This window comes from Esox lucius, chromosome 19 (assembly GCF_011004845.1).
Source record: "Esox lucius isolate fEsoLuc1 chromosome 19, fEsoLuc1.pri, whole genome shotgun sequence".
Lineage (NCBI taxonomy): Eukaryota > Metazoa > Chordata > Actinopteri > Esociformes > Esocidae > Esox > Esox lucius.
Window position 1 is genome coordinate 30,444,061 of NC_047587.1, and position 19,780 is coordinate 30,463,840.

Genomic DNA, 19,780 nt, shown 5'->3' on the forward strand with positions numbered 1-19,780 from the left:
TTTTCTTTTTTGAATCACAGTTCAGGACAACATCATCAATACAATAATATGTTGCCTATGCTGAATTACTCGTTACAGGATACGCTGCAGATATTTTTTAAAGTGTACATCCAATCTGCAAATTAAATTTTTCACTGCATGCCAATAAAGTGAGAGGGCAAGTTAAACGTGTTACAGTATCCCAAATGATTCAGTAATGGCATCACTAGAACTCTTTAAATTCAGTCATGTGAAAGTTTGAGGCAGCATTATACCGTGACCCTTTAATACTTGGAAAGGCCAAACTAGTCCGAGAACAGTACTCCAATGGTGAGACGGTACATGAATTCAGATCCAGTCTGGTCTCCACAGCCTTCAGTCTCCAGTCAGAGCTCCAGCGGCCCCAGCCAAGCGGCACTCTTCTAAAGGCTTTACTGCCTGCCCAGCCCTAGTCTGATCTATGCCGGGGCCCCGGGTTCAGAGAGCTACTGAGGGGCCTAACTGGCCAATTAGAGCCAAAGGCCAATTTGCAGGAACAATGGAGACACACGTTTAACAAGCTCCCCCTACCATTATCCCAGCGGGGGGCTGTTTTTCTTCCTAACGGCCCCCCTACCTATCTGTAGACGCAGTGTTTGTGTTGGTAATGTGTGGCCAGCCCCAAGCTGTCTACTAATGGAAACTGCTGTTCTGCAGGGCACCTGTCTATTAAGAGAAGCAGGGAGTCACATGAATACACTCCCAGACCGGCCGCACTGCTTTCTGCAAAACAGACAAGCTACTGTACTAGACACTGTTTACGAAGACCTTTCTCCTGGGCGATGACTCTAGCTGTATCATAACAACAACGCTAAAGCACCTTTCTGCAATAGGCGTCAGATACACTTTGTTGTTTGTACGTACACAACCAACCACCTCTTAATGATTAAACCATGTTTGCTAATAGTAATTTACAAATATGGCAACAGCTATGATTGACAAAACCACAGGGGAAAAAAATGCAAGTTTTTATTTAGATGCTAAAGACTTTGTTGTTTGTACGTACACAACCAACCACCTCTTAATGATTAAACCATGTTTGCTAATAGTAATTTACAAATATGGCAACAGCTATGATTGACAAAACCACAGGGGGAAAAAATTCAAAAGTTTTTATTTAGATGCTAAATGAAAATGTCTGGAGTTACTGATCCCTGACTAATCTTAGAGTAAGTCAGATATCTTCTAGATCTGTTGGCTTAAACAATTTGAGTGTAATCAGTCATATCCCTCATAGATCTGTGGGTTGGAATAAGCTGAGTGTAATCCATCAGATTCCTTGATTGGTTAGCTGGAATAACCTGACTGGAATAATCCGACCTGCAACACACCTAAAACGTTTAAGCAACCAAGCTGCTTTCTTTCCCACCAGCAAGCAGCCCTCACAACTTAGTAGAGAGTAAACAGCATGGGATCCTGTATTTGGTGCAACCGCGTGACAGATTTCACCCATATTTTTCACTTTTTCCAGAAATTAAAGCAACCTTCAAAGAATGGTGCCAAAAAGTGACATAAAAAGGGGACTAAGCTAAATGAAGGCAAGGATATGACCGTGAATGAATGTAACACTTCCACGGAGTGACTAGGTCAGTGTCGCAACTTGAGGAAACTAGGCTGCTGGAGACAGTGTTGAAGGCCAGGGAGGCAGGCGGCGTCTGTCTCTGTCTGAACACCCAGAGACCGGAGGTGACAACTGGATGCGACCCACAGTCACCAGGGCCAGTCAGCCCCGGTGGAGCCCAGAAAGAGGGGTGGGGGTGGGGTGGAGAGAGAAGGGGGAGGTGGAGAGAGAGGAGGGGGTGGGCTCAGTCACTCAATAAGACTTTGATGAGCAGCGAAGAGACAGCTTTTATTTTAGTGAGTCAGAGAGCCTCACAGTTCCCCACCTCCACCTGAGGAAGCCTTTGATGTGGGACTCGGGCCATGGCGCTGTCCCCGTCCTTCTCCAACTCATAACGCTCCCTGACACCAGCCCTTTATGGGAGGCATATGCGTCTTATGCAACACCATTGTGTACAAAGTCAAACACACACTGGCGTCAAACTACAGTAACCAAATTAGAAAACAAATCAACACCAGAGGTTTGGGTCATCAGATTTATTACTGCCACCTAGTGGATTGCATGAAAACTGCATCGACGGTCCACTAATCAGAAGAGAAAACATATTGCTAAAGTTCTACATATTCCTTATCTTTCCAAAGACTTCACGGTGTCTAAGAACATGGTAGAGAGCCAAGTCATGTTAACGTAACAACTGTAAGAAACCTCTTTGAACACATAGAACAGGGACTGTTGGGCAGCCGGGCAGGCTTGAGAGCAGCCAACTCATTCCTCATTCTCGGCAGCAGCTCTGAGGAGAGGAAACAAAAAGACACAGGTGTGTAATAACTGACAGGTTCAAGCTACAGAAGTTCATTGCTCGACTCAAAACTCCAAACACGGTGTGGACGTGTGGCGTATGTGAGCACACCATTGGGAAGCCTTGAGACAGGCTGGGGGATCACAGCCCAGGAAGGCCCCATTCTCAAAAGAGTACTGGAGGAGAGCGTGGAAGCAGGGGTCTTTGACTAAGACGTGTGGGTTGCCCACGACGATAAGCAGGGCTTTGGGACGCGTGACAGCCACGTTGAAGCGCTTTGGGTTAGACAGGAATCCAAGGGTGCTTTGAAGGTCGTCACCCTGCACTGACTCATTCGCCCTCACCTGGAACAACAGGAGGTCCTTCGTGTTAGCAAAACTATTTTTTTTATTTCATGATGTATTTTGTGTACTGAAAAGGAACAGACCCAAGAACCTCTAAAAGGGAGAACTGAATCAAAAGGCTCAACATTGACTGGACAGGGGAATGACGAAACGTTACCGTGGACAATATGATGACCAGAAACTCCCGGCCCTGAAACTCCTCCACAGAGCCCACCTTGATGTCAGACAGGCCTACCCTGTGAAGCAGCACTCGGATCTTCTCTGACTGGAGACAGGATTCAAAGGGAATGAGGGGTTCCGGGTTAAGGGAGACAGGCGTTCCGGGTTAAGGGAGAGGCCTTTTATCAGGGCAACACTGAAGAGGGTTACCGCTAAACTGAAACAGAATGGTGCCCCGATGTCATACACACCTGTTTCCTGTAGGGGGCGATGATGCCGATGTCAGAGGGTGCCACAGGGTGGTAGAGCTTCTTGGCCAGCTGGCAGCAGTACAGCATTACCTGGACGGCTTCGGCAGGGTTAAACCACGACGGGTTGTTTCCCTCCCTCATCTCTGTGCCCTGAGAGGGGAAAGATGGCGGACATGACTGGTGTTCCACATCTAGACAACTGTGCTCCTGAAGAGATGTGTTGAATGCAGGATCTGATTGAGCTGGAACAGCAGTCACTGAACTGACCCGGTCGATACCTGCAGCTATCCAGGACCAGTCTAAATGTTCTCAAACTGAGAGAAGGCAGCGAGCAGAGGAGTAAAAACAGCAGGACAGGAAAACAGCTCAGAAAAAGCACGCAAAGGACAGAGGGGGAGTGACAGAGGATGAGTGCGAGCCCTTACCCTGACTCCATGGAAAATCAAGGGGAATCCCTTGGTGGGGAGACGGCTCCAGTGACAGAGGGAATCTACTATGGCTCTCTGGGCCCTGACACACAGCTCCCCCCCGTAGAACAGTCTAGACGGCAGGGACAGGAGGGCCTCGTGGGAACGGTAGTTATAGACTAGCTTGGTCACCTACGGGAGCAGACATGTAAAATATATATATTTGGCAGATAAAATGCTGGTCGAAGGATTCAATCTGTTGTGCTACTGACATGTTGACAAAGACGAAGTGTGTGCGCGCACGCTCGCGCACACTCACCAGCAGGGGGTTATATTCCCCACCATTCTTAGAGTACAGAGGGTTGGCCATCAGTCTTTCCAACAAGGACACCCCCAAACCGAACGCCTGAGCCAGCTTGGACTTCACAACTGGACCCAGTTGTCGGGGGTCTCCGGCCAGAACAATCTGAAAGGTGGGGGGGTGGTGGTGGATATTACTTCTTGGTCAGGAGGCTACAAGTCAGTTAGGAGCAATCCTCGCTAACGGCTATGTCCCTGCAGTATCGTGGTTGTAGAGGTACCAGTCCGCGTTCAGCCGGTTCTGGGTTCAGTCTCACCTGTCCGTCTTGCTCTGACAGAAGCCCCAAGGGGATCAGTGCCTCTGGCTCCGTGGCCTGGCCGGCCTCATCCAGAAACACGTGCGTGAAATGACCCACGCTGAGGAGACACATAAGGGAGCCTTTATTACTGTGATTATGAGGTAGACATTAGGGAGCCCACCTCCACTGTGTCCCTTACCGCAGTCCAATTTGGTAGAACATGCCGGCACTGGAACAGGTGCTGACTACAATCCGGTGAAAGGAGGCTTGCTTGATGTCCTCCCCAGCCCGGGAGTACTGCCTTAGAACTTCTATGATGGCCTATGGGAGATGAAGAGGAAAGATACAGAAAAGAAAATGCAAACACTGGAAAACGCAATTGGAAAAACAATTTAGTTGACTGGAAGTATAATTACAGAGGACGTTTGCCCACTTTTCCCCCGAAAGAGTTTGTTACAAAAAAAAGTGATTGATCACTGAAAATGAATGAAAATCCCTTTAATTGGTTACATTTTTGGTTTACTAAATAGTGTTTTTGGTTTTAGTCAAGTATATAATCTTGGGTAGGCTTGATCCAATTTCTTAAATGCCTGCGGCGTTTGTGGCGCAGTACCTCTTCCTGACGGCAGGAGGCATTGACGCGAGCCAGGCTGGCAGTTTTCAGGAAGCCGCTGTCGTGGAGCCGGACACAGATGAGGTCAGCGGCGCTGTTGGAGGGAGTGCACACCAACACGCGGCTACAGGGAAGGCGGTGATACACCTACGAGACCACGACACATCCAGGAACGACGAGGGCAAAGGTCGGAAATAACCAGTCACAATAAACATGCCGGGTTCAATAAAATCAACACCACCAGTCCAAACCCCACCGCACGGTCACTCCAAACCGGCTGGGCCAAGCAGTGTTTGAAGGACAACATTAAAAAAATATATTAAAAAGACACTTCTTCCATTGTGGTTCTGGTTACGTATTTCGGGCTGCGTGGTACCTGCAGTATGGACTCTATGAGGGTGATCGTCTTTCCGGTCCCGGGGGGTCCAAACAGGATGTATGGCGTGGGCCGACACTCTCCTGCCAGGACGCGCTTCACAGCCTCCCTCTGGGACGGGTTCAGCTGCCGGTTGAAGAACTGCCCCGGGCTGGGGATGGGTCGTCCGGAATCTGACACGATTACAAGAGACTCAACACTCATTCCCACGGGCACCACTGGCCGGCCTGTCACAGCAACCTTCACAACTGTTACAATGAATGCATGACACTTCAGCGGCTGTAGTCATGAAGAGAATCGCAGCTGTTAGAATGAAGGAGCCCCGATGCTGTTATCACCTGGTTTGGTTTGCGTGGCCTTTGACACCATGTCGACTGAGATTCCAGACAGCTTCACCCCGTCCGCTATGGGCGTCTCCTCTTTCTTGTCAGACTCCTCTGGACCCCACTCTCCTGTCCACACAGGAGCCTGGAGCACCAGCGCTGTGGGGAACAAAACTGGGAGGAGAAGAGGAGAGGACCCACACAGTCAGAGCAGCACCAGACAGGGAACATATAGTGAGTAGACTGCAGCCCACGCTCACCGTTATCTCCAAAGTGCCTGGTCTGGTCCAGGGCTAGGTGGCATCGCCTCATGGTCAACCTGTCAACAAACATATCCACGACCCACAGATCGCTGAACCTCCAGAATGATACACATAGTATATGCCAATAGGGCTGGGCGATGGGACGACAGTCATCTATCGACGATGACATATGGCCATCATCAACGCTGACAACAATCACAACTTCAAAACCTGCGTCTTGTTTCCAGGCGCCCAGGTTCCGCCAGTTCACAAGCACCCATTCCCGGAGTTCCCCATTTGCCACAGGCTGTATACTTTCATGTTCAGAAACACTCAGTATGTGGTAGCTAGAATATTAACTAAATGCAATAGAACAATACCTAAATGGGTTTACGTTTGTTTTTACTCTCCCCTTTTGTGATCAACCATCCAATCATCTATTGGCCAATTAGAGTATTTCTATAGGTAAATATACTGGCAGTAAATGTTACCATGACAAAAACTAGAATATGCTATTAGTAATATTGGCTGATTAACATCCTTGAATGGCGCAATCCCCCTCCCACACCCGCAATGTTGTGTTGTCTCAAGAACTTTATTTACCAGGGCTAAGAACAGTGAGTGTTATGTAAAAGGCAACAACAATCACAAGCATACAAATTAGGGCTTTTATGCATTCTTTATAACTTAAAAAAAGACTAAATTATTTTTTTATTTTTGAAGATAAAATGATTACTCTTAATAATTCTAAACTAAATGTTCTTGCATTTTCTGCAACTGACTTAATTCAGAGAGACCACTATCACTCAGCCTGAAACTAATGAACTGTCAAACAGGCCAGGAATCAATCGATTAATAGCAGATTCCATCTGCTTGAACAGGTGGTAGAGACGACATCGCTCAGCCCTATATAATACAGGACCAGAGGTCAACCCTTAAGTAGAGGCAGAGGAGCTATGCACAGACATTGACCGCTCCTACCCAGGGAGCAGGACAAGCCATGTACCTGTTGAAGGAGAACTCCACGTCCAGAGGCTCTCCCAGGTATCCCTGCTGAAACTCAGAGTTCACTCTCAAACTCACATCCTCTTCATGGATCTGTGGATGCGGCCCACCAGAGTGACTGTTTAACAAGACCCGAGGAGAAACATCAGAGCTGCAAACAAAACGCTGAGCAGATCAAAAAGCATGGCGCACCTCTGTGACGTAACCAATGTACTCCATCACCAGGTCTCTACTGACAGGCTTCTTCAGAGCCACTCTGTCCCCTTAAGAGCGGACAAAACATCAGATCCAACGGCAGGTACGAGTCAGGTGTTACAGTAGGGTTGTGTGGAGCGCCACGTCCCAACCCGCCACATACCTATGAAGAGACTCGGCCTTCCCTCGGCCAAGCCAAGCACCTCCAGGTGCAGGTAGACCGCGCCTCTCCTGAGGAGGGCTCCGCTGATACTGAACTCCCTGAGCTCCTGCTCAGCCTTCAGCTCCTCAAGCCACAACAGGGAAGAGAAACGGGGAGCAAAGTTGGCCATGGACAGGGTCTGGCAAAGAGAGTGACCACAATTGGGGCCACATTTAGAGAAAAACAGCAATGCACTGATGACAGAAGATGTGAGCCTGTGAGGTAATTCGAGGTTCCCTCACCTCTCCTAGACAGGGCTTGGCCACCAGAACGTCTCCGTTGGCCTCGACACAGTCTCGTAGGGCCTGGGGAACTGGATAGTTACCCAGGAAGTTAGGGAGGTGGCGCTTAATCAGGCTGTGAAGTAAGTGTAGGAATTCATATGATAGCCACATTATCACGCCACATAGGGGAGGTGTGGATCAAACTCATCATTTGCATTGTACAACACGGGACGAGTAACAACAGTAAAAAAAGATATGGATGGAGAGTGTCACCAACTGGTCAAGGCAAACAGCATTATGGAAATACGGTTGCAGGAAGGTCTATCAAACTACGTAACACAGAGCAGAGAGACTGTCGGCGGAAGGTCTATCAAACTACGTAACACAGAGCAGAGAGACTGTCGGGGGAAGGTCTATCAAACTACGTAACACAGAGCAGAGAGACTGTCGGGGGAAGGTCTATCAAACTACGTAACACAGAGCAGAGAGACTGTCGGGGGAAGGTCTATCAAACTACGTAACACAGAGCAGAGAGACTGTCGGGGGAAGGTCTATCAAACTACGTATCACAGAGCAGAGAGACTGTCGGGGGAAGGTCTATCAAACTACGTAACACAGAGCAGAGAGACTGTCGGGGGAAGGTCTATCAAACTACGTAACACAGAGCAGAGAGACTGTCGGGGGAAGGTCTATCAAACTACGTAACACAGAGCAGAGAGACTGTCGGGGGAAGGTCTATCAAACTACGTAACACAGAGCAGAGAGACTGTCGGGGGAAGGTCTATCAAACTACGTAACACAGAGCAGAGAGACTGTCGGGGGAAGGTCTATCAAACTACGTAACACAGAGCAGAGAGACTGTCGGGGGACATTTACCGTTGAGGTGGATGTGAAGCCATCAGTGTGACCACCTGGGAAGCCCGAGGAAGGTTCACTGGGACTGCTGCCGGGCAGTAAGGAGCATATGGCTGGAGAAGGCTCTCCTCTTTACTGACCACTGTGACCTCCAGAAGCCTCCCGATTGTGAAGGAGGAGAAGCGCAGCAGCAGTAGCTCTGCACAACGCCCAATGGTCCTAGAGTAGCATGGAGAGTTACAAGAACAGTAGTTAGAAAAACTGAGAAAATTAGTAGGCCAGCAGTAGTGGTAGTTCATTTTACAGGTATCTCAATCAACTCTACACCAATTTACATCAGAAAAATCTAGTAAAAAGAAATCCTATATTCTAATCATAAATAGCATTTATCCCTAATTTGCACTGACGGGATCTTTTTGATGACAGTGTTGTTGATCCTGTCAAATTCTTTGCAGAAAAATGCAGCTACTAATGCAGCCATCTCTGGGATAAATACCGTAACAGCTTTGTTTGTAGCAACGCCTTGTGGTCTGTTGGGGGCCTGTAAGCTCACTCATGCTTATTAGCTGGAGAACACGATACATGGGGAAGACCCAAGGCTTGTCAGTAGGGAACACGTCGACTGCTCTAACAGGGAGAAAAGGACGCCACAGCATTGTAGAATGTCTGACAGAAAGCAGCTGCTTTGAGTGCATGTTGGCCTCACAGCACAATCTCTTAGTTCTCCCAGAGAATCGGAGTCCCATTTAAAAACTCACAACCGAGTCTATTCTGTTTTTTAACAGCTGAGTTCTAAGAGCTTCCTGCCATGGGGACCCACGACACGGAACAGTGGTCCCAGCATCCTACAGTGGGAGGATGGTGGGGTGCTTTTAGAGAGACGGCATTGCCCTTAGTGGAGTCTTTAACTACCGGTGACAGTTCAGACTGATGGTCTACATCATAGCGGCGTGCTGAGTGAAACAGATGAAGATTAGGTCTACATCATAGCGGCGTGCTGAGTGAAACAGATGTAGATTAGGTCTACATCATAGCGGCGTGCTGAGTGAAACAGATGTAGATTAGGTCTACATCATAGCGGCGTGCTGAGTGAAACAGATGTAGATTAGGTCTACATCATAGCGGCGTGCTGAGTGAAACAGATGAAGATTAGGTCTACATCATAGCGGCGTGCTGAGTGAAACAGATGTAGATTAGGTCTACATCATAGCGGCGTGCTGAGTGAAACAGATGTAGATTAGGTCTACATCATAGCGGCGTGCTGAGTGAAACAGATGAAGATTAGGTCTACATCATAGCGGCGTGCTGAGTGAAACTAAGACGTAGATTAGGTCTACATCATAGCGGCGTGCTGAGTGAAACAGATGTAGATTAGGTCTACATCATAGCGGCGTGCTGAGTGAAACTGAGATGTAGATTAGGTCTACATCATAGCGGCGTGCTGAGTGAAACTGAGATGTAGATTAGGTCTACATCATAGCGGCGTGCTGAGTGAAACTGAGATGTAGATTAGGTCTACATCATAGCGGCGTGCTGAGTGAAACTGAGACGTAGATTAGGTCTACATCATAGCGGCGTGCTGAGTGAAACAGATGTAGATTAGGTCTACATCATAGCGGCGTGCTGAGTGAAACTGAGATGTAGATTAGGTCTACATCATAGCGGCGTGCTGAGTGAAACTGAGATGTAGATTAGGTCTACATCATAGCGGCGTGCTGAGTGAAACTGAGATGTAGATTAGGTCTACATCATAGCGGCTTGCTGAGTGAAACTGAGATGTAGATTAGGTCTACATCATAGCGGCGTGCTGAGTGACTTACTTCGCTCGGCAGCTCACTCGCACATTTAGCTTCTCCCCTGGCGCGATCTCTGCGTCTCTCTTCTCCGTCCGTATGGAAGGCGTAAGAACAGTATCCTGATGGCCCTCTCCATTCTCATCTCCATCTATCTCACTCGTCATCCCATCAGCATTGAGCTGTGACATAGGCCAAGTAGACCCAGATCTCAGGCAGAGAGACGGGCCAAACATGTGGGCCTGCTTGCTGGTTAAGCCCAGAATACCCCCACCCAGAACCTGGGTTAAAACAGGCTGCTGCAGGGCTCCTTTTCTCTGTCCCGGTGGGTCAGTCGCACTCCCAAAGCTAAACTGATTTTCTGAGTCCCAGTCAGACAACTCACAACATGTCAGTTTATGGGTTTCAGAACCACGGTTCCTGAGAGGAGAAGAGAGAATATTTGCCATTGGTGGGTGGACACATTGTAGTTCCATCTAATCACTAATGATAACCAGCCAGTCTTGGTAGGTAAATGGGGGTGAAAGTTTCTTTAATATTTCTATGGTATTTACACCTTTAATGCAGAGTCAATTGATAACTCACTGTATCCAGAGCACCATCTCTTGGTTATCTCCCAGCATCAGAGTCCCAAAGTAGGTCTTGTCTTCAATCACCAGGCCTCCCTTGTCTTCCAGGAGACTTCTAAAATTAGCCTCTGGCATGGTCCTGGTACCCATACTGTCAGGTAAAAACAAAATGGCAGTGGTCAGTGACCCAGCTCTTGTTTCTCACCAGCCTGTGTTAGTATTGAAAGTTACATTGCAATAATATTATGATTATATATTGTATTTTTTACAGTATTATTATGGTGCCAGTTTGCTGTGTGCATTCATCTTTTTTTTCCAATATTCCTCCAATTCCATCACATCCATCCAACTGTAGCCATGCTGGCCAATTTGCATCAACCATGGGTGTTTGCAGTTACACATCAGCTAGTGGCCAGTAAGGTAAGAAGCTACTCCAGTCTGCTTAGTGCCAAGAAAGTGCACCTTAGACCTATGCATATCATAGCCCGTCCTAAGCGTAAATACTCAAACTTGAGTACTGCTTGGGGTGCCATTGGGAGTAATACACAGTTATCCAGTGGTAGTTTACCTGTGTTCACTGGGAGCCATACAGAGTTCTCCAGTGGTAGTTTACCTGTGTTCACTGGGAGCCATACAGAGTTCTCCAGTGGTAGTTTACCTGTGTTCACTGGGAGCCATACAGAGTTCTCCAGTGGTAGTTTACCTGTGTTCACTGGGAGCCATACAGAGTTCTCCAGTGGTAGTTTACCTGTGTTCACTGGGAGCCATACAGAGTTCTCCAGTGGTAGTTTACCTGTGTTCACTGGGAGCCATACAGAGTTCTCCAGTGGTAGTTTACCTGTGTTCACTGGGAGCCATACAGAGTTCTCCAGTGGTAGTTTACCTGTGTTCACTGGGAGCCATACAGAGTTCTCCAGTGGTAGTTTACCTGTGTTCACTGGGAGCCATACAGAGTTCTCCAGTGGTAGTTTACCTGTGTTCACTGGGAGCCATACAGAGTTCTCCAGTGGTGGTTTACCTGTGTTCACTGGGAGCCATACAGAGTTCTCCAGTGGTGGTTTACCTGTGTTCACTGGGAGCCATACACAGAGCCCTCCAACAGTAGAAGGACTGATTGCTCTCCAACACAACCAGACTGACCAGGTCCCCAGGCGAGGGATGGTACCCAGTTGGAAGCAGAAGGTTATCCAGGCTGAAAAACACACTGTCCTCCACCACCCCACTGCTGCCAAACACACTTGACACTCGTACCTGGTTGGGGAAGCAGATAGCAGGGAAAAAGATGAGACTTGCTGTCCTTAATATCAAATGACTTCAAAGAGTGACATACTGGATATGTATCTGTCAGCTCCTCAAGCCATCAATCTAGTGGCGACATTTTCTGTTAGGTTTATTTGTGGCATGAAAGGTTTTTAAACCAAACTGCCATAAAATCTATATTTTGCCTCTGGGTTGAACTTTCCCCCAATTTTCTCCTTGTAATGCTATACCAACAAAGAATAATAAACTGATAAATAGTTTTGAAGAGGAGAAACGGACCTTGTCCATGCGGCGGTAGCGTAAGGGAGACACAGAGCGGGCTTGGCTGCTCCACTGGGTGGGACTAATGAAGTACTGCGCTTGGACCCAGTCCCCTTTCATGGGTTTAAAACCTGACCAGAGGGAGCAAGGAACCATCAAATTGGGGACAAAAGGCTAAAATGGTAAACGTATAGGGTGTCCACCCATTCTACCTAGTGTGCCTGAACATAAGCCTGGCACGACACATAAGTTATAAAATAAAGAAAAATATAATTATTCTTGTCCTGGATTCTTCAGTGGGGTCTTTCTCTAACATATCATTAAATTATAAACTTTTTAAACGGTTTGCGGCAGTCAAACATTGGACGAAGAAAGCTGTTAGCAGTATGCTGACGTCTGTTTCATAGTGGGGTCTTTCTCTAACGTATCATTAAATTATTAAAAGAAAACAGTGTGGGTAGTCGGACAGTAGAGGAAGCCAGCTGTTAGCAGTATACTGGTACTGATACGGTTTCACTAGTCACTTCAACACAGAACGGCAGTTGGGCTCAACTTAACGGCCGGAGTAGCTTGCTGTGTAACAAGTTGAGTGAAGACAGAGTTCAGAAAAATACCGTAAGCTCACTCCACAGCTAGCTTAAAATGTTGTCAATGGAGCTATCCAAATAGTACATAGCACAGTTCAAACATTTGTTGTCATAGAGGGCGGTCACATGGTTATGTTCAGAAGGTCAATGGTTGGAGGAGCCCAGTCTAGGTAAAGCAGGCTCTCCAGAGCAAGATGATGTATGCTTCACAGAGATACAGTTGTTTTTGTGAGAAATCTATAAGAAGTTTTCACTGAAAGGGAACTTGGAAAAATCTTTGGATTGTAACATCACAGAATGTCCATACTACATTTGCAGTAATTGTGGAATAATAGGGTTTCATAACATTTATTCACCTGATATTACTCTGGATGCATACAAAAGTGTATGCTAAAATTCAGAATTTCTGTTAGTTAATAAAAGGCGCACTAGCTTCTGTGGTCAAATAGAAAGGTGGCACCCTGTTCTCCATCCCCCTCAAACAACGGCAAATGGAGACAGGCTGAATCCCAGTTTTTCAAATTCAATCAGTTTCTGTTCAAATGTGAAAACTGAAAAGAATAGGGAATCAATAAGACATTTGAAATACTTGAATACTTTTGAATGTAAAAAAGTACATGTTTTTACAGCTTTGTAAGCTTGTGGACCAAAAGATAGTCAGTATAACAAGTTAGCTGTAAAGGGAGTAATTCAGCTAATGACAAAGTCAGAATTAATTAGAGATGTCTCCTTTAGTATGAGGTGTAAACAAAATGTTTCAAATTCCATAACAAAATTACACTTGCATTGACCTTTTCCTCGAGATTTGAAAAGAGAAACGATGAGTTTGACAGGAAAGTGAATAATAGTAATTAAATGTAATTTTCGCAACGCATCTGATCAAACTGATGTGATGCACCTTTTCAGACACCTTTCCATTTTCCCCACTGGCCTGTACTGATTATTTTAGCCTACAAAGGAAAAGCCAATAATTTATTAGGATAGAAATAATGATAGAAACATTATGTTTGGACAATTGATTTTCACAAGATCACACAAGGTGAATCACCCGTAGGTCAATTTATTTTTGGTTAGACACCCAATATAGTATATGGGGCAGGTTGGTTGATTAGAAATGGAAAAGTAGAACGAATATTGTTGATGATACCTTCACAAAGTGCGTTTGGTGGAAAGAAAGTGGTTTGATTGATAAAGCCGCCATCCTTGTCACATGATGTCACAGTGCCAATCAGAGGACGGAGCTGTTTGCTGTCTGCCTCAAGCATGGCTCCTCCCCCTCCATCTTCCCAGGCATCACTGTTCTTCTCCACCTGAGGGACAAAACATTGGGCCAAGGTACATAAAAAATAAAAAATAAACAGACGTGTCCCATAACTCTTCAACAGCCTCCTGTCCTATCGGTCTCCATTCACTGGAAACATAACTTGAAGTGTCTCATCACTGTTTTAATGTACGTTTTTGAAAGCTAATAGCCAAGTAAGTTCACCGGTCATTGGTTAAGGGCATGATATACATAAAATAACATTTGAAATCAGACAGATGGGGACATATCATCACATGATAATGTTATATATTAAGATAATATAACATTGGGACGTAGGTACAGTTCACCCTCACCCTCAATGCTCTCCAACCTCCTTGGACACTGTCCCTCACTGCAAGGCCGTTGACAACGTCCCCAACTCTGAGCGGTACGCCTCCCAGCACCTCTTTAGTGGTGTAGTAGACAGCATCATCAATCATGCCATAGTCCTGACACAGCTGGGTCACCACACTGCATCGCAGCTGGCGGATCTCTTCCATAGCTGACACAAAATAATTCACTTTGTCACCCATGACAGGGTTACATACTCCTGATTGAAAAACGTCAATGATCTCGCCTCCCAGCTTTATAGCATTGAGAAACTTGTGTGTAGACTTACCTGCCTCATACAAACAGTCTTCTTCATCCACCTCTACCTTCCTCCATAGGGGGCCCAGCAATTTAGCTAGCACACACTGTACTGCTGTGACCATGTCTGCTATAAGATGCTGAAGATTTTTTTATTAAACAGGACAGAAGTAAACAAAATAATGTGACTTGGTCAAACTAATTAACATAGTGTGTGTGATCTTGATTGGGTATACAATGCTCAACTAACAATTGCAATTGCAAATCATTTAGCTATGAACTAGCGCATGTTACTAACTAATCGTTTTTAAGTAGTTGAGCATTGTCAGCTACTAGCTAGTGTAGCTAGCTACTTGTACAACAGTGAACTTGCCAAACTCTTTGTTTTGTTACCATTTGGCATAAAGCAAATGCAACACGGTGCAGAAAGAAACGAATTACGCTAGCCTGCTATAACACCTATACAATAACCTTAACCGTAACCTTCTATAGTACCTTAATTGCAGAAAAATCGCTGGTCTTAATTTCTTCAAGAACTACCACCTGTTAATGGACAGCGCGCGGCCAGGGGAAAAAAAAGAGTTGCCTCTGTTTGCGTGCACTATATCGATAATGGATTTGAATGCAGAAATGTAACGTTATGCTAATTATCGTTCATTTAAAAAGTAATAAAAGAGTAAATTAAATAATATATGATTTTTTTTTTATTATGCTTTCATTTCTTTTTCATTATATATACTCAACTCATTGTGAAAACCCAGAAATATACTTTAAAAAGACGTTAAATCGGAAAACTGAATTTTCTATATTTCGATTTCACGTCTGGGAATACAGATTTGCATCTGTTGATTAAAAAATTAAGGGAAGAATCTACTACACCTCCACATTTAAAAAGAGATGCTGGAAATTTAAAAAGACAGTAACATTTTATTTGCTCACCTACAGCCAGATGTTCATTCCTTCACCAGAAAATATCTCCGATTAGGAGACATGGAGAGCGTTGGATAATTTGACACTTGTGTTGTAAACATGGGGAGCTACCCATACTGCCTATGTGTAATGTACACAGAAAGACCACTAGGTGTCATACCATCAGATGGAAATAGATAATAGACAGTTTCCAGATGCTGAGGTTTCCTGACCATTTGAGCAATTGAGACACAGCAAAACATTTAATTTTTTGTTACATTTTATAGGTGATTGGGGTGAAGAAAACATGGTGCAATGAAAAAAATGACAATATATATATTTATATATTTCTTATTGAGTGACCACTGTAGTGGAGACAGTAAAATATGCATTTTAATTTTTTTTTAACATTTTAAACCTATTGACTTATTTTAACACAATCATGCTTTTCATTTAATTGAATTATACAGTTTCCATCAAGAGAAATTTCATTTCGAATGAGACTGGAGGAAGCAGTCCTTCTTTGAATCCAGGAGTTGGTCCGTCAATGATCTGTCACCTACATTATTGAGTAAAAAAATATTGTGATAAACACAGTTGGCAGATCTAGGTGTCCAGTACAGGGGAAATGTATAACAAAGCTCATGTTAGAGGTAAAAACAAGTATTGCACTGCTCTGAAACCTCTAAAATATTCCTGACATATTTACTTACTAGAAACATTATTCAAAAAAACAAAAAATAGTTATTACAACATTTTAGAGACCTTTGTCCTTGCCATAAAATGTCCATGTTGAGATTGAAGCCATATTCAAGAGACAACAATTTAGTTGACAAAGCCATATCCCCAACACGTGACATAATTGAAAAGCCCAAAAAGTAATTTTAAAGGGACATTAGCACTTAACTTTGTGGCATGTATTGGCCCACAGTTACAGACCAGAAAGTGATGTCCCTACAGAGGACAAAATTGAATTGCTGGGTCCCAGGAGGTTAGATGACAGTATGCGGGGAGAAAAGGGCTTGGGCAGAACAATTTACAGAAATTATTGTATAGTAAAACTTAAGTTTGTGCGGGATTTTGTGTAGTCGGCAGGGTGTTTGTGTGATATACTGTAAACGGAATCCGGCACCCCTGAGTCCATATAATGTCTAGACGTGAAAACGACAGTAGAAAACTAAAATAGAGAGCAATACAGACAAATGTGTCAACGACAGCCAACATACAGTGTTGTTTACATGTATAAACCAAACATAGAGTGTTGTTTACATGTATAAACCAGACACACAGTGTTGATTACATGCATAAACCAGACATACAGTGTTGTTTACATGTATAAACCAGACATACAGAGTTGTTTACATGTATAAACCAGACATACAATGTTGTTTACATGCATAAACCAGTGCATGAACCAGTGTTGTTTACATGCATAAACCAGACATACAGTGTTGTTTACATGCATAAACCAGACATACAGTGTTGTTTACAAGCATAAACCAGACATACAGTGTTGTTTACATGTATAAACCAGACATACAGTGTTGTTTACATGCATAAACCAGACATACAGTGTTGTTTACGTTCATAAACCAGACATACAGTGTTGTTTACATGCATAAACCAGACATACAGTGTTGTTTACGTGCATAAACCAGACATTCAGTGTTGTTTACATGTATAAATCAGACATACATTGTTGTTTACATGCATAAACCAGACATACAGTGTTGTTTACAAGCATAAACCAGACATGCAGTTTTGTTTACATGCATAAACCAGACATACAGTGTTGTTTACATGCATAAACCAGACATACAGTGTTGTTTACATGCATAAACCAGACATACAGTGTTGTTTACGTGCATAAACCAGACATACAGTGTTGTTTACATGTATAAACCAGACAGTGTTGTTTACATGTATAAACCAGACAGTGTTGTTTACATGTATAAACCAGACATACTGTGTTGTTTGCATGCATAAACCAGACATACAGTGTTGTTTGCATGTATAAACCAGACATACAGTGTTGTTTACGTGCATAAACCAGACCTACAGTGTTGTTTACATGTATAAACCAGACATACAGTGTTGTTTACATGTATAAACCAGACAGTGTTGTTTACATGTATAAACCAGACATACAGTGTTGTTTACCTGCATAAACTGGACATACAGTGTTGTTTACATGTATAAACAAGATATTATTCTGATTTGATATAAAGGTGACCTGTAGGGGGAAGTATCAAGCCGCTAGGGCCTCCATGAAGACGGAACACCACAAACGGGAAGTGGTGACAGATACCTTTTTTTAAATTTAGGAAAGTTTGTCCGAAAAGCCTGTTGTGACGAACATAACCTCATGAAACGTGGCACATCCCTTTGCATGGAGTTGATCAGGTTGTTGACTATGGCCTGTGGAAAGTTATCCCTCCTCTGAAATGGCTGTGCAAAGTTGCTGGATATTGTTAGGAACTGGAACACCCTGGCGAACACATCCATCTTAAGCATCCCAAACATTTATGACATTTATTAAACCGTTATTTAACCAGGTAAGTCACAATTCTCATTTTTGAGGACTACCTGGACAAAGGCATTCAAATGTGCCACAAGAAAGTACACAAACAAATCAAATAATGTAAAAATAAATGTGTTCAAATATAAACAATAAATTACAATACATGCAGTGGGACAGATAGGTATTGGAGATTTAGCAGGTACAATTTTCATGTTCAGCTTCCAGGAATTGTTTACAGATCTTTGCGACTAGGGTCTGCAGTTGTGTGGCCAGTTAAACATACTCCAAAATTCTCTAAACTTACTGTTGAATCGGTTGCTTGATCTGACACAATTGTCAGGTGAATTTAATGTCTTGGTGAAAGGACATATGCTCTCCAACAGGCATTTAAACAAATTCTCTCTCACTCAATGGGAGAGAAATAGTTTTTTTTATGCTTTTTGTGATTATGAAACATACACTGTCCAAGTCAGATAGGTAGACCACTCACTGTATTAGATGATTTGGAGTCAATAAATATGGAATTACTTCTTGGAATGAGATTACAACTATTCCCCATTAGGCCTACCGCCAATTTTCTATCTGCAGAAATATCAGGAAAAATTCACCTAATATATACATAGGTTAATTTGCTCTGAAATATTTCTTTCTGATGACAAATTACGGTCTCAGATATCCTTGGTACTTTTTCAAAAAGTGTAGATCAATATTTTGTGCTTTCTATTAACTGCAGGGTTTTCTTCTCTTTATGGTGGTCTAGTTTTGCATGTCATTTGAGAACCATTCTATTTTGGATGTCCACTCTGTGCTCACAGTTATTTTGTTGACCTTGATGTTGTTATTGTGAGCCAGTGTTGACCTAGATGTTGTAATGTCTGCCAGTGACTTCAGGGGTTCTGAATTCCTGGCTGAAACACATTGCCTGTGTCTCTAATGGCACCATATTATATTCTGAGCAGGCCCAGGTCAAAGTTCAAAACTAGTGCACTGTATAGGCTTTGATGGGCCAATTGGGACACAACCATTCATTGTATGTAGATCACTGCTCCAGAGCTCAATTTATTCTGATTCAACAAAAGCACAAAGTAAAACTGTTGTTTTATAATCACATTTTGTAATCATGAATTTCATAATTTATTTTATAAAAAACATCGAACACATTGACTTACAGTACTTTACAATTGTTTGTTTTAAACTCTTATGATAAGTGCCAAAGGAACTTTCATGACTACAGAGAATCAGGACACTTGTCTAATGTCAATCTGAAAGATGGCACCCTGCTCAGGACAATGTTTCCTTCACTGCCCTGGGGTTTTGGGATTCAACTCAATGAAGGAGTGATACCTACTGGCCCTCCAAGACACCCTCCAGCAGCAACAGGTCGCTCATCCTGGCACCTGCCTGGGCTGACCGTGCTTAGCTTCAGTGACAGGGCAGCAGTTTGATGCAGGGTGCTATGATTTTAGAATATTATTTCTAAAATGTGAAATAAGGGTACATATCTTCCTAGAGGCTACTGCGATAAATGCAGATCAACATCTTTGTTTTTATGTAGAAGCCATTACATTTATTTCCGCAGGTGCTGCCCAGAATCCTCTTTTATGGCCTTTGGCAGCAATGGTCGTCTGTCTCATGTTTAATTCATTAAGTTTTAACTGGCTGGGAACTTGTCAAGCATAATTCATGAATCAAACACCCTAGTGGAGAGGAATATATTTGTATATTGAACTGCTGATATTGTTTGGGAATAAATTGCATCAGTACAAAGGTATGACCATTCATTATGTCCCTCTTAGTTGACTGGTAATGCTCAGAT

At 43.9% G+C, this 19,780-nt stretch overlaps 1 protein-coding gene across 4 annotated transcripts; it reads right to left on the reverse strand.

The window, feature by feature from the left end:
• Positions 1-2,108: 2,108 nt before the first annotated feature.
• mov10l1 (Mov10 like RISC complex RNA helicase 1) lies at positions 2,109-15,529 on the reverse strand. 4 transcript variants are annotated; one of them, XM_020056642.2, is made up of 25 exons: positions 15,474-15,529; positions 14,566-14,674; positions 14,261-14,448; positions 13,791-13,953; positions 12,075-12,187; positions 11,599-11,786; positions 10,552-10,686; positions 9,994-10,386; positions 8,195-8,392; positions 7,337-7,451; positions 7,056-7,233; positions 6,890-6,960; positions 6,699-6,790; positions 5,711-5,769; positions 5,466-5,624; positions 5,128-5,300; positions 4,752-4,898; positions 4,338-4,459; positions 4,157-4,256; positions 3,859-4,005; positions 3,558-3,731; positions 3,133-3,282; positions 2,880-2,987; positions 2,490-2,722; positions 2,109-2,369 (listed from the first exon to the last, which is right to left on the reverse strand). In XM_020056642.2, coding segments are annotated over exons 2-25 (3,501 nt in total). In that variant the 5' UTR covers positions 14,660-14,674; positions 15,474-15,529; the 3' UTR covers positions 2,109-2,368. The 4 variants fall into 4 exon arrangements, with proteins under 4 accessions (XP_019912201.2, XP_010896494.2, XP_012994445.2 ...); XM_010898192.3 differs by lacking the exon at positions 15,474-15,529 and adding an exon at positions 15,030-15,137; XM_013138991.3 differs by lacking the exon at positions 15,474-15,529 and having other exon boundaries at positions 14,566-15,016.
• Between the last annotated feature and the right edge of the window lie 4,251 nt (positions 15,530-19,780).

What these genes read in the sequence shown, in the direction of transcription:
- mov10l1 (XM_020056642.2), bottom strand. Translation starts at nt 14,659, where the DNA reads ATGGTCACAGCAGTACAGTGTGTGCTAGCTAAATTGCTGGGCCCCCTA. An exon ending in GTGGAGTTCTCCTTCAACAG is followed by an intron (nt 5,770 to 6,698) that starts GTACATGGCTTG and finishes GTTTGTTGACAG; the next exon opens with GTTGACCATGAGGCGATGCC. An exon ending in GGCCACGCAAACCAAACCAG is followed by an intron (nt 5,301 to 5,465) that starts GTGATAACAGCA and finishes TAATCGTGTCAG; the next exon opens with ATTCCGGACGACCCATCCCC.